The sequence below is a fragment of the Vespa mandarinia genome, chromosome 2 (assembly GCF_050613455.1).
Source record: "Vespa mandarinia isolate Hongniang chromosome 2, ASM5061345v1, whole genome shotgun sequence".
NCBI classification, from domain to species: domain Eukaryota; kingdom Metazoa; phylum Arthropoda; class Insecta; order Hymenoptera; family Vespidae; genus Vespa; species Vespa mandarinia.
In genome coordinates this window covers 12,232,397-12,247,949 of record NC_140811.1, presented here as the reverse complement: position 1 = coordinate 12,247,949, position 15,553 = coordinate 12,232,397, and the positions used below count along the sequence as shown (strand labels likewise).

Sequence of the window (15,553 nt, the reverse complement as noted above, 5' to 3'; positions counted from 1 at the left end):
TCGTATTTTATTATATTCCTAAACAAATAATGTTTATCTGTAAATAAACAATGTTTAATATCTGTAATTGATTTTATTTGAATATCTTTATTAAAATTATTCATTGACATATAACAATAAACACAATCGAATACAATGTTATTATACGATATACCACGATGTTGTTTATTTAAATATAAAATAGTAACAATTTTGATATTATTTCTTGACTTATCCAACCATAACATAACATAATATAGTATAACATTGTATATTATATTATACAATGGTTTACTAGTATTATTTTATTTAATACTACGAATATCGTCTTTACTTATTAACCATGCCATTGGAAAACGCTCGTAAACGCAATTCAATACAATATTATTATATTTTATTTACATGTATATATATATATATATATATATATATATATAATATTAAAATTTTCAACATTATTTGTTTTACAATACAATGATTATATACGTAACGTATATATATCGTAAAATTGTTCGAAAAAAGAAAAAAAAAGATAAATCGTTCTATTTTAATATCGAATTAAAAAAAAAAAATATCGATCATAATCCGTTATAATATAAAATCGATGTTTATTGAAAATCATTAATTATTATTATAATGACAAGACGATTGACTTTCCCTTTCGAATATTATTAGAAGTTTCAATTTAAAGGGACCAATGGTGAATTCACTTGGGAAATAGGTAGAATTTATCGGATTCGCTAAAATTGTTCTCACGAGAAAATCGTAGAACGTTCTAGATTCGATCGTTTATCTCGACGTAAAGCATTTTGTCTCCATCAAGACCATTCTCATTTCAATCATTCACACCTACGTAGAAGTGCAAGCAATTCATTACTTTCGACAACGTCATTGTTTTTACCTTCCGAGTCATGAAAATTTAACAACTACACAAAAGTCGAAAATACATGTTTCGCTATTCATAATTTTTATTATATTTAATCATTAATTTATTTTCATTTTCATTTTGATTTACAAATTTTTATTTTGGTAAATTGAACGTATAATATGGTGCCATTGTAAAAAATGTAGCTTTTTATTTAAAAAATAAAAAAGGTTATTATTATTATTATTATTATTATTATTATTATTATTATTTATTATTATTATTATTATTATTATTATTATTTATTATTGTTATTATTATTATTATTATTATTATTATATAATGTTATATATATATTATATATATAATAATACAATAATAATAATAATAATTTTCTAATATATTTATTAGATATGTAGTTTATTCAAAAAGAAAATATATATATATTATATATATTATATATATTATAGTATATATATAAAAGAAAAATATGTGTACTACTACAAATAGAATTTCTCAAAACGGATAGATCCTTTTGATTGTGTGAGAGAGCATATGTAAATTAAATGGACAAGGAATAGGTCGTTGAAAGCGTAATAGTGGTACGAAGCATAAATCGTTTGCATAGGACAACAATATTGCTATGCAAAGAGCGATTATATAGATATAGAAGGTAGAGTAATAGAGAGAGAGAAAAAAAAAATATATATATATATATACATATATAGATACATACGTACATAGGTAAATGATAACGATGCTAGATTTATTCGTGATCTCTCGTTACTTTAATGTATCACTATGTGTTCTAGAATGCAGAGCTACGATAATTATAAAAACGATCATGTTTAAGATAACAAATTATACCTACATATATACACTTTTATCGGCGTAACAAATTTCAACAATTTAATTGTAATACGTAACGTATTGTAATATAATACAATAAATTACATATCCAAGTAATAATTATTATAATAATTCAATCGTATTTAATATATATATAAGCTAGTTGCAAAGAAATTTTTATAATTTAATCTTTTTAGATATTAATTATCTATGTTATTTTTATCTATACCTTAGAGAATATTAACAAATTTTCACGTCATTTAAATATTAAAAATTTATCGAAGAAAGGAAGGAACCTCCTTTTTTCTTTTCTTTAATAATTGATCTCTAAGTAACTCTAAAAAAAAAAAAAAATTAAAGAAAAATTCTCGATAACAATTCCTGATCGAATGAATATAGAAGACGCATGAATTTCCAAGAGATAAGTAGAAAAAAGTAAATGCATAAGAAAAAATAAGAGTGAAAGAATGTTGTTGCATTAAGTTGTTCTTTTTCTTTTTTTTGTTTGTCTTTCTTTTTTATAAATCTTATATTAGGCATCTTTGTTAGCAAGTTTAATTCTGAGAAAAGGACAACGTTAGCTCTACGTTGAAAAGTTCCTCTGATATCTCGTGTATCAGAAAAATAAAATAAAAGGAAAGAAGAGAATTAGCTAAAGTAAGAAAGAGAGAGAAAGAGAGAGAGAGAGAGAGAGAGAGAGAGAGAGAGAAAGAATCTTTGAAAATATTCGTCTTATTTATATATGTATGTACGTCGAAATTTAAAATACAGTCTCATTTAAAGAATTGTACATCTCACAAATCCATAAGGCAACGTCGATGACAAGGGGATGGACGTAGTCAAAGTTAACAACATAAACAACAACGCGAAGAAACGAGAAGAATAAGATTTTTATAGAAAGAACGTAAGAACTTTCTCAAATGAGCAAGTTTGGACTAACTCAAAGTACGAGAAAATTTATGTTTCTTTGGAAAACTTTTGTATTATTACAAATCAACGCGCAATTTTTCATGGAATATATGCAATATTTTTATTATGCGTTATTTTTATTTTCATGGACTATTGCAATATTATTATGCAATAAATTTTTAATCGTTAAACAAATCCATGACGAATGATTTTATCACAGAAGAATTTATTTGTTTTTATAAAAAAAAAAAAAAAAAAAAAAAAAAAAAAGAGAAAGAAAAAAGAAAAATCTTCAAGAATTCTTATCATAATGATTTAATAATTTTCTTTCAATCGTTCTTACATTGTCTATTGTCTTGTCACAATTTATATAGTACAATTTATTTTATTAAAATTTCGTACGTTTAATTATTATTATTATTATTATTATTATTATTATTATTATTATTATTATTATTATTATTATTATTATTATTATTATTATTATTATTATTATTATTATTATTATTATTATTATTATTATTATTATTATTATTATTATTATTATTATTATTATTATTATTATTATTATTATTATTATTATTATTATTGTCGTTGTTATTGTTTGTCATTTTTCCGAACGTTTCATCATTCCATCATGCTTTTAAGAATTTACGGACTATAAAGCATATATTGACTAATCTACAATATATATATATATATATATATATATATATATATATATATATATATATATTTGGATTTAATTGTATCTTTAATATTTTATTATCATTATTATCATTATTACAATTTCCTTTTTCTTTTACTTTTGTGAAAGATGAAAGAAAAAACACTATCAAAAGACACTAAACAAAAATTACATACTTCCACATTTCAGGATTCATTATCGTTTCTTCAGTCATTATTATTACGATTATTATTATTATTATTATTATTATTATTATTATTATTATTATTATTATTATTGACTTTATTAGAAATAAACATTATTCTTTCTTTCTCTCTCTTTCTTTCTCTTTGAGATAGGGTGATGATCGTTGAACGAATAAAAAGAACAATGAAATCAACGTACTACGTTCTTTTAATTATTATAATAACGATCGAGTTAATGAAGCAATCAGAGTTTGAGATTCGAATGGAAAATCGAACTCGAAACCCGATGACCGCGTATTGAAAGCTTACGATATCCGTCGTTATTCGCACCGATAGGCCGCTCGATTAAATCCTCCGTTCTATTTTAACAAAGTAAACAAATATTTGCTCCCATCAATCATGGAAAATCAACGTGTCCAATTACCTTACAAAACATAACTCGAATCTATTCTATCGTTATGTCGACATTAACTTTATCAACGATATGCAAAGCGACTCTATTAATTCACCATGCCGCCTAAGAGAAGAAAGACCCCGTGAAATCCTGAAACGAACCAGTCTAATCTCCTACACACACACACACACACACACACACACACACACGTACACACACATGTATATGTATTGTATATACTATACTATACATATATAATATAATATAATATATTATACTCGAAGCATGTACACATATATACATATGAATTGAGACATCGCGTTTCATATTTTCCTTTTTTTGAAGTTAAATTTCTCAATCTCCGAGGATTAATTAACGATTGTATTCGTAGAGATAATAATGTACTATTTCTATAATGTTTGCATTGTTATTTATTTTGATACAACAAATGACTAAATAGAATATTATGAATATACATAAACATTTCAATTTCATCTTATTATTAATCTTTGACGAATTATAAAACTTCAATCGACTTATTAATCACTTATTTACTTTTGATATAAATAATATAATATATTTCATATATTACGACACGATTACGTAATTTTTATATAAAAATATGAATGACAAATAGGTATCTATAGTTTTTGTCGATTAATTTGTTTATTTCGATAAAAAAAGGTTTATAATATCGATTTATTTCTTTTCTTTATTATTACATTTAATCGAAAAATCGATGCCTGTTTCTTTTCAAAGAAACTTATTTTATTAATAATGAATCAATCAATAAAATGCATATTATGTAAATATATTTAATATATATAATATATATATATATAAATATATATATATATAATATATATATATATAAATATATATATATATAATATATATATATATACTCTCTTCAAAGTTGTGTCTTCTATAAATTTTATCGATAATTGATTGTATATGAAAACTAACCGAGTAAAGTAAATATTCCTTCCTTTCTCTATTCCGATTGGATTGAATTCATTTTGTTTAAGGAAAATAAAAAACAAAGAAGAAAAAAGAAAAAGATAAAAATACTTTTATATAAAGTAATTTTTCTCTACGCTTATGAAAATATGCTATCTATCACAAAATAAAACTTAATTTAATTATTTCTCTCTCTCTCTCTCTCTCTCTCTTTCTCCTCTCTTTATATATATATATATATATATATATATATATATATATATATATACATAAAGAAAGAGAGAGAGAGAAGTATATTATATGTACATATATTTATATATTTAATATTATTAAATCAAAATTAAAAATATAAATCAAATTTAAAAATATAAATTAAATTTAAATACATATAAATAAATAAATATATATATATATATATAAATATACATAAAATTTAATTAAAAAGATATTTGATTGAAATATAATATGATGACGTAATGTTCTCTCTTTGTTTATCCTATTTTACAGATGACGCTCCAAGTTTCGTGGGTCCGGCATAGGGACATTCACTTGCTGACGATTGGTCAGTACACATACACGAATGATCAGAGATTTCGTGCGATTCACAAAGCTCAGTCGGAGGATTGGACACTACAAATAAAATATCCGCAGCATCGAGATAGTGGTATTTACGAGTGCCAGGTCTCGACGACTCCCCACATGAGCCATTTCGTACATTTGAACGTTATCGGTGAGTAAGTTAGTCCATTCCACCCATCTTCCCATTCCCAAATATCCTACGACCTCTTCGAAATTAAAAATAATTCTTCTTTTTTTTTCTTCTTTCTTTTTCCTTTTCTTTTTCTTTTTCTTTTTTTTTTTCAATGTTCCCTTCTTTTTCGATCTGACGAGCTTATTTTCATCAGAAAATGATAAAAAGGAGTAGTAGTGTATCGAATCGAGCCAAATCGGGTCTCGTGGTTTTTCTTTTTTCTTCTTTTTTTTTTTTCTTTTTCTTTTCTCTTTTCGTTTTTTTCTCTTCGTGGTTTCGTGCCTTTTCGAAAATGAAAAGTGGGGAAACGGCTCGATTGGTTAAAATAAATAGCAACAGTGTTACGTTCAATCAGCGTACTCAAATAGTACATATACAAACACACACGCACACACACATAGACGGCGACAATTAGTTAATTCTAATCTGAATCTGTCCCAGTTTAACGTCTAGTTCCCCTTTTAGTTTGCTTCTACGGTCAAATTTAAGCCTAGCTTTAAAACTTGAAATGTTGCCAATCGAACGCCTACTATATTTCGCTCCAACATATCTCGATTTCCTGTATTATTAAAATTAAATTGTTAATAATCGTATGCGTTTTCTCTTAAATGGAACGCGTTCGAGTATTTACTTAATTTATATTTTCCTCGTTATGATGTATCGTGTGATCTCTTTTCCTTTCTTCTTTTTTTTTATAACAGCTTGAAATAACAATTAATGATGAAAAGATTCTTCTTATTTCATTGTAGATCATCTAAAATTCGAAAAAAAAAATCGAACGCCGAAAATAAATCGAATTTATTCGACAATCGATCCATTTCGATAATATAATATAATAGATACACGATATATCGAATTAAACTCGTAATTTGCAGTTATGAAAAAATTCAAGCATTTATCATCATGAAAAATATATATATATATATATTTAAAAAAATATATATATATACTGCCGATATTAAAAATCATTTATTTTTGAAATTGGTACATCGATGATACTTCAGCTCGTACATTTTTCCTTTAACAAGTATTTAATCCAAGTCGTTATATTTATCCACTTTACATTCGAAATCCTTCTCATATAAATACATACACAAATATTTATAAACACATACACACACATACGTATTTATGTAACGTACACGGGAAAGATCGATCGAGTTGACAATTTCGAGATATATCGTCAAAGCGACTAGTTAAATCTCAAGGATAAACGTGAAACTTTCACATGAAACGAGAACTGAAAAACGTTCGTAGAAAATCGTTTCGACGTTTTTAAAATAATATTAAGAAGAAAAAAGAGAGGAGAGAGAAAGAAAGAGAGAAAAAGAAGAGCAAAAAAGAAGAAGAAAAGAAAAAAGGAAAAGAAGAGAAAGAGAGAGAAAGAGAGAGAGAACGAAATAGAAGAACAAATCAACGAAAATAAAGAAAAAACATTCGTTCAAAAATCGTTTCAACTATGTAAATCATCAAATCCGATCTGTGTAAGTACATACATTACTAAGTATGTCTAAGTCTGATGACCCCATTTTTGTACGAGCTTCGAGCTCTAGAGTTAATCGTTAAAAAAAAAATTGTCGTCGATCCATATAATGAAAAAAAAAGGGAGAAAAAAAATAAAAAAAAAAAAAAGGAGAAAGATATAGAGAGAGCCTCTTTAAATTCTTAAATCGTGTATATATGTACGTGCGCGTTTAAGGGTCTGGAATGAAAAAAGAGGGTAAGGGGTAGTTCACGTTTCTCTTCTTATTTTCGACGTGGGCAATCCTAAAGACGAGATGTATGAGAGAGAGAAAGAGAGAGAGAGAGAGAGAGAAAGGATACATATATGTATTACCAGGAAGAAGAAGGAATAGAAAAAGAGGAAAAAGAGAGGGAAAAAGACCGAGAAAGAAAGAGAGAAAACAGGTCGGAGTCTATGAAAACGTGAGAGAACGAAATGGATCATTTATCATTCCTGACCGTGACCCCTAACTCGGCCATTGAACAAATGATCCTAAAGAGTAACGACTATAGTTACCCATTCTGTCTGAGGCCCTCGACGAAAGCTTGTACTTTTCTCTTTCGTCGGGTAATTACTAACGATCGGAGAAGAAGTTGAAAGAAAAGAAAAGAAAGAGAGAGAGAGAGAGAGAGAGAGAAAGAAAGAGAGAGAAGGAAAAAGATAAAAAAAATGATAATGTACGTTATAGCTCAGAATTTGTACTTCCATTTACCGAACAAAATACAATGAAACAGCTCTGACGCTAGATAAAATGTTTTCCGTAACGATATTACCAAAATGAAAAACCATTATACCACGTTTTAATCGTTTGACGATCGTAAACTCTATTCTTTAATAAATTTAAAGAATAAATTAAATTTTTCGTTAGAAACACAACAACCAGGTTATATTAATTAATTTCAATTTATACAAATAGAATATTTATATGTATATATTATTATATATATATTATTATATATATATTATTATATATATACATATATATATAATAAATATATCTATACTTCGACAATATCGACGATATCTTTGACGATATTTTTCTTTAACGATATTTCTCTTGATCAATCTAAAATTTAACATTCGAGAATCGTAACTGACAATGAAAATTAATCTCGTTTGTCAAGATCGAATGTGTATGTGTGTGTGTGTGTGTGTGTGTGTGTATGTGTACGTATGCATAGATATTTGATAATCCAAAAAAAAAAGCGAGAAAGAAGCAAGGACAAATAACGTTTCACAGTATCATACGAATTTTTCTCGAACATTTCAACATACTCCATGGGATTTTTCTCTCGCATAGGACAAATGACAAAATCAATAAACCGACTTTAGATAGGTCAACATTCACAGCTAGCTTCCATCCTACGACGGATCTCGAACTTTCCAGTTACCAAAGCGTTCGCAAATATTTCCACGGACGAAGGAATCCACTTCGGTTAGCTGTAATTCTATTTACTCTCTCCATTACCAACCGTTTCCCCTCTCACCTTCCTCTTTAACGTCCACTACTACCATCGTACCCCAACCCACCCCACGTAATCCCTTGATGCCGTTAGCTCAATCATTTTTACTATTTTGTATTCCCGTTCACCACGATATAGAACTTCTTGATAATTTGATAAAGATCAATCGGATATATATATATATATATATATATATATATATATATATATATTATATTCTTCATGAAACATTCGTATTGATTGAATTTCACAATTTCCCACCTTTTTTACTTCGCGTTATTTTTTTTGCCTTTCGTTCGTTTTTTACTTGCTTTATCTGTCTCTCTCCCTCTGTCTCTCTATCTCTCTCTCTCTCTCTCTCTCCCTCTCTCTTTCTCTCTCTCTCACTTGCCTGGTCTATCTCTTTTTTTCCTTCTTACAAAAGAAAGAGACCAAAAGAATCTTTCAAAGGCAATGTACACACGCGTTAGTCAAGACGCGTCATCTTGTAATCTTTGACACGTAAGAAGCGACTCTCTCTCTCTCTCTCTTTCTCTCTGAAAGAGGCAACTTCAATTATCATTAACATCTAACTTGAGATCCAACAACAGCTCTCCTCTTCTCATTCACTTACGTCAACGCTTTAGAAAAACGATTCAACGATCGTTAAGTGAAAACACTTTCAAGTATCCTTGCCAAACAAACTGCGTAACTATATCTACTACATATTGTAATGTAATGTAATGTAATGTAATGTAATGTAATGTAAATCGTAAATACAAATCTCCGGTATCCCGTGATTTTTTTTTTTATGTTCTATTATCACTAAATCTTAGTGTGATAGATTTTTCTTTGTTTTTTCCTTCTTTTTTCTTCCTTTTCTCTTTTTCCAATTTCTTGAAATTTGAACGTTCATCCGATGAAAACTGAATTTTTTTTAATTCGATAGCTTTCATTACATAAATGTATGTATGTATGTATCTATGTAGGTACATATGTATGTATCAGAAAGAAAGAATAGAGAGGGAGAGAGAAAAATACTTTGAATTATTTCAAGCGCGTCCTCGTTTCTCTCTCTCTCCCTCTCTCTCTCTCTCTCTCTCTCTCTCTCTCTTTCTATCCATCCCTCTTTTCATCTAATTCTTCACCCAATTTCAGAATTTCTCTTTAAATTCCAAGCAGCTTGAATGATATTTTATGGATCTTATCTTTTCGACGACGTGTACGACATATATCCGGTTATCTCATATCACGATTATTTTATCTTTCGTTTCCTTTTCCATTTATATCATTTTATTATATTAAGACTCTCTTAATGAATAATCACAAATTTATTTAGACATACATATATGTAATATATGCATACATAAATATAATAATTAAAATATCTAAACGATATATATATATATATATATATATATAAATATATAATTTATTTATTATCTGTATATAATATTGTTCGATAATAAATTCGTATGCGAAAATTCTCGTTTTATAACCTATTGAAATAAATATTGGTCTTAAACTTTGCTTCAGAAAAGAAAAGCAAAAAGAAAATAAAAAAAAGAGATTACAGATGATTCGTTCGAACGAAATCTATGACATATATATATATATATATATATATATATATATATATATATATATATATATATATATATATATAGTTTCTCGTTTGTAAATCGTGAAGACTCACGAATCACGATTCGTTACTTATCTTACAATACACGTGAACTTCGACCTTTATTAAAGTGTTAAGCTTCAGCAGGCAAGGAAGGCGTTGCGTGAGCGCACGTAGAAAGCATCGTATTTCATATCCCGTTTCTCTTCTATCTCTATCACTCTCTCTCTCTCTCTCTCTCTCTTTGTCTCTCTCTCTTTATCTCTCTCTATCTCTCCCTCTCGCTCTCACCCTCTGTCTTTCTCTTCTACACTGTCGTATACATTGAAAATCTCTTTTTCCTCCTGCATGCACCACAAATTGCAATATTCAAGCTTTCCACGTAGCCGAGCTACTTCGCTTGTTGCATAACTACTCCCATGTACTTTCAATCCTCCATCTCTCTCTCTCTCTCTCTCTCTCTCTCTCTCTCTCTCTCTCTATCTATCTCTCTATCTCTATCTCTATCTATCTATCTATTTATCTATGTATCTATCTCTCTTCTTTTCTCTTCTCATATCTATTTTCGCCTATCTAAATCCATCTTTTATAGTCAGATAAAAGCTTATAATCATACTAACGTTATTCGATCACGAACCATAAGAATTTTATAATTAAGTAACAATATCCTACAATGTATATATATATTAACATTATATATATATATATATATATAATGTTAATGTATTAAATATATATATGTTCATCTTTATTAATTTAATCAAATATTTGAGATCCAACTTAATCGAATATTCTTTCCTTATAGTGTATCTTAAAAAAAAAATAAAATAAAAATTTTATTTTCATAATTATCTTAACAACTTTTTCCTTTTTTTCTTATTTTTTTTCTTTCCTTATAATTTGTTTTGTTATTATTCTTGTCTTTCTTTGTTGTTATTTTTTTTTGTCCACAACGTACGGTCATTTTTTTAATTCGTTCAAAATTTCGATGCTTGTGGCGTCTTAAAAATAAAATAACGAAATCTACGATATATATATATATATATATATATATATATATATATAACGAAATCTGTGACATATATATATACATATATAAATGTGGTCCGCACCGGACCAACGATGATGGTCGATTTACATGAAGAATTTCTCCCGTCTCTTCCTTGTCGTCAGAAATATAGACCCACTGGTCGCAATGAATAAGTGCAGAGGCACTTGCCTAGGATACCATTGAAAATTATCAACAAAATACCACTCGCCGAGTTCCCACAAATTAATGAAAGAACGTGCGTTCTTTTAAAGGATCCTGTAAAACTCGCGAGGTATATTTGTTGAAATAAGATATAATTGTTGATGTGTTTTGTGTAATGTTTAATAAGACTCGAAAGTCTGAAGGATGTAACTTAACTAACTTTTTGGCGTCTTTAGAATTATTTGCGAAGACTTTAGTGAAATTAGGAAAGGGTATAAAAAGGGCGGAGTTGAAGTATGAAATGAGCATGGAAAAGGAAGGAATAGATGCTCATTAGTCGGGGATAGATCAGAATAGTTCATTGGAATGTTTAAACATTTCATATGTGCCCCCTTTGTTCTAATGATCGTATAGACTAAAGAATGTCAATGGATATTTCAAGACTAGACGCCAGACAACTCTTGACTCGTCGGACCTAGGCATTTACTTTCACTATTTATTTATTCCTCAGCTCGATATTATTGAAAACTAGATACTTCCCTAGAAATGCCCAAGTTCGAACAAAGATGGCAATGTGTTTTTTATCTATCCATTTTTTCAACGAGTGTCCAACAATTTCCTAAGGGCAGATATTTCCAATAGTAATATATATATATAACCCTTAGGAGAAAGTATTGTGAACAATTGAGGAACGCACATGTGCGTGAACAACTTACTATCCCATAATTATCTTGCTTTTTATTTTCTTATAATTTATCTTTTTATTTACGATATCTCATCTCTATTAATCTCTTTAAAACTATGTTAATTATTTTAAACGAGTCGAAATTTAATATAAAATAAATTAAAGCGATTAAAGAACTTGAAATATTTCTTATCGTTCGAGTATCCAACAATATTTAACAGAGATAGAGAGACAGAGAGAGAGAGAGAGAGAGAGAGAGAAAGAGAGAGAAAGAGGGAGTTTCTAATTATGACTAGGGAAACAAGCAAAGGAAAATAGGATGGCGATCGTTAACAGGTTGTAAATGCCTTGTACTAAAGTGACGACGACAGCTCGAGAGTGCAACATCTGCGTTGTGATATGGTTTGTCCTTAGTCGTGCTCGATCACACCCTATATCTCCATCCCTCTCTCTCTCTCTCTCTCTCTCTCTCTCTCTATCTATCTATCTATCTATCTATCTATCTATCTATCTATCTATCTATCTGTCTCTCTCTACGTTCCACTTTCGGCGATGTCCTACCACGTTTGCTCTTTTAGTGCTAACAGTATTCTATTCACTGTCATTTTAACACACGATCCTGTATGAGCTTTCAATATATACCGTTACTAAGAAAAATTATTAGATAAAGTTGATTAATCTTTATTAGTAAACAAGATCAATGAAGAAAACATTAATATTGTGTATGTGTGTTTGTATGTAGAATATGATTTAAATAAAAATAGAAAATAGAAAACATGGATTTCATTACTTATGTTATATCATAATTAATATAGTCGTCATATTTGATTTTTGTAATCTTCGTTTATTTTATTATTAAAATAAGAAAGATAAGAAAAAGTCAACAAGTTTTTTCTCCTTTTCTTTTTTATTGAAATCAGAATTTTATTGAATTAAAATAATGAGAGAGAGAGAGAGAGAGAGAGAGAGAGAGAGAGAGAGAGAGAGAGAGAGATAGCACAAAAGAAAAAGGTGAAAAAAAAGAGAGAAAAAATCGAAACTTAATATTTCATATCGCAGAACAATTTTTCACATAGACCAATTTATTCCCGGAGTCGTACTCAACATCTGCGACAGTTTTCAGATCTGATAAAAAAAAAGATAGAAAGAAAGAAAAAAAAAAGAAAAAGGAAGAAAAAAAAATGGAAATATCTGAATAAAATTCTTTTTTCAAATATGATTCGTTCATGATATCGTTCTAAAATATATGTATAGGAGATGATCACTGAGAGAGAGAGAGAGAGAGAGAGAGAGAGAGAGAGAGAGAGAGAGAGAAAGAAAAAGGAGGAGAAAAAAAGATAAAAAAAAGAGAAGAGAAAAATTAAAATATGAAAACGATTGCTTTCGACAAAGAGAAAAACGAGAGAGAGAGAGAGTGAAAGAGAGAGAGAGAGAGAGAAATCGACGATTTTATCGATTTAAACAATTTCGACGTTTTTTCCTATTCTTCTTTGCCCTAAGAACGTCCGTCCTTCTTCGTTTCTAAGAACGTTCCTTCACATTTTCTCAATGCATTTACCAAAAGTTAATTAGCAGTTACCTCAAACAACCACTTGAAAAGCCTAGAAGTGTGAGACGTGCTATGTATTGAGTAGAACTCCTTGTGAAATATTACGCTAACCAATGTGCTTTTCTCCCCCTCCCCTCTCTCTCTCTCTTACACATTCTCTCTCTTCCTCTCCCTCTCTCTCTCTCTCTCTCTCTCTCTTTCTCTCTATGGTTCTCTCGTTACACGTTCAGTTCTCTAACATTTACACAAGGACATTTCCCAATTAAGTTAGGAGTACAGAGAGAACGTAATGTAAACTGGACTCTCTACGAGGACGCTGTACACATTTGAGATAGACAGTAATACAGTAAATAATGAAACGTTAACAGAAAGGTACCGACCGATCGGTGTCACCCCATACCATGCTATTCGTATTCTAACTCGCTTGTATCTATGCTTTATATACTTATAAATAATTCAAAGGCATTGTCGTCGTTAATAGCAAGTTTCATGTCTCTCTCTCTCTTTCTCTCTCTCTCTCTCTGCCCTCCCCTTTCTATCTCTCTCTTTATCTATCTATCTATCTATCTATCTTTCTCTCGTTTTTTCTTTCGATTAATCGATTATCGTATGAGCCAGATTATATGGAAAGTTAATTCCACGTGGATTCAAAGTATTGAGCATCGTCTAGCTCGTTTAGAATACGTATTATGATCCTGACTTTTTTATAACTCTATCCATCTATATATATTTATATATACATGTGTGTGTGTGTGTGTGTGTGTGTGTGTATAAAAAGGGAGAGAGAAAGAGAGAAAGAGATTCAAATGCGAAAAGAAAAAATTAGATCGGTGAAAAATTTCCAATATTCTCCGAATACGAATAAACGTTTGGATAATGAAGAGAAAGAGAAAGAGAGAAAGAGAGAGAGAGAGAGAGAGATGAAAATAGATAAAATATTTAACGAACTAAATCAATAATCGCCGATTTTATAAAACATTTTACCCAACGAAATAAGTAATGGACTTTGTAAAAATAAATGATCAGAAAAACGTCGGCATTTTCAAACGTGAATAATTAAATACACGTTAGGTATCTAATCTATCTCGGTCGAAAATGTCGAACGAGATAAATTAATTTAATCGCAAGCATGGGGACTGCACACAGAGGCCTGTAAAAATATAAGTATTAGTCCTGAGATTCCAAGTAAGTAAATAGATAAGTAACTAATTAAATAAATAAGTGAGTAAGTTTTGTTTTCGTGCCAATTAAAAATCTTCCTAAACGGGAAATTTTTCAATCTATTCTGTGACGATCTATACGGATTGAAATTATTGACTATATATTGTGGAAGGCGAAATACTCCATATCAAAGGTACGGACTCCACCCATAACAAGAAGCAATCCAGTTCTAAGTCTTGATTAATTCGAAAACAATGAACAAAATTTCATATTTCAAAACGCAGACCCCTTTCTCAAATCTCTCTCTCTCTCTCTCTCTCTCTCTCTCTCTCTCTCTGTTTAAAAGAGAAAACATTTTATAGTTTATAATAGCGTAAAATTCAGACCTTCTTTCTCTTAATATGACTAGTATAAGAAAAAGAAAAAAAAAAGTGAAAAAGAAGAAGAGGAAGGAAGAGAGAGAGAGAGAGAGAGAGAGAGTATAGCCCGGAGAGTTTGGTATGAAAACAACTCTCGTGTTCTTTGCCGTTTCGAACAAAGATTAACAAAGTTCTCAGCACGCTTGAGCTCTGTGCAGCTTATTTCCTCTGCGCCGCAATTTTTCCTATCCCACATTTTCAAAGAGCAAGAGAGCAAGAGAGCAAGAAAAAGAGAGAAATGAAAAAGTAGAGAAGAAAGAGAGTAGCAAATCGATTAATCGAAATCGATGCTCGCTGAGTTGAAAATGACAAAAGAGGAGACTTTGAACAGCTTCCACGATCAAAAGAAAACCACGACAGATTCTTTCTCTCTTTCTCTCTTTCTCTCTCTCTCTCTCTC

General features: G+C 29.2%; 1 protein-coding gene across 3 annotated transcripts in view; it reads left to right on the top strand.

The window, feature by feature from the left end:
• LOC118440631 (zwei Ig domain protein zig-8) overlaps positions 1 to 15,553 on the top strand; it is a 324,123-nt gene that overhangs the window by 236,937 nt on the left and 71,633 nt on the right. For all 3 annotated transcript variants that reach the window (XM_085665055.1, XM_085665054.1, XM_035863962.2), the window contains one exon: positions 5,337 to 5,559. In XM_085665055.1, coding sequence (XP_085521181.1) covers positions 5,337 to 5,559 — 223 coding nt within the window. The remainder of the gene's footprint in view (positions 1 to 5,336; positions 5,560 to 15,553) is intronic.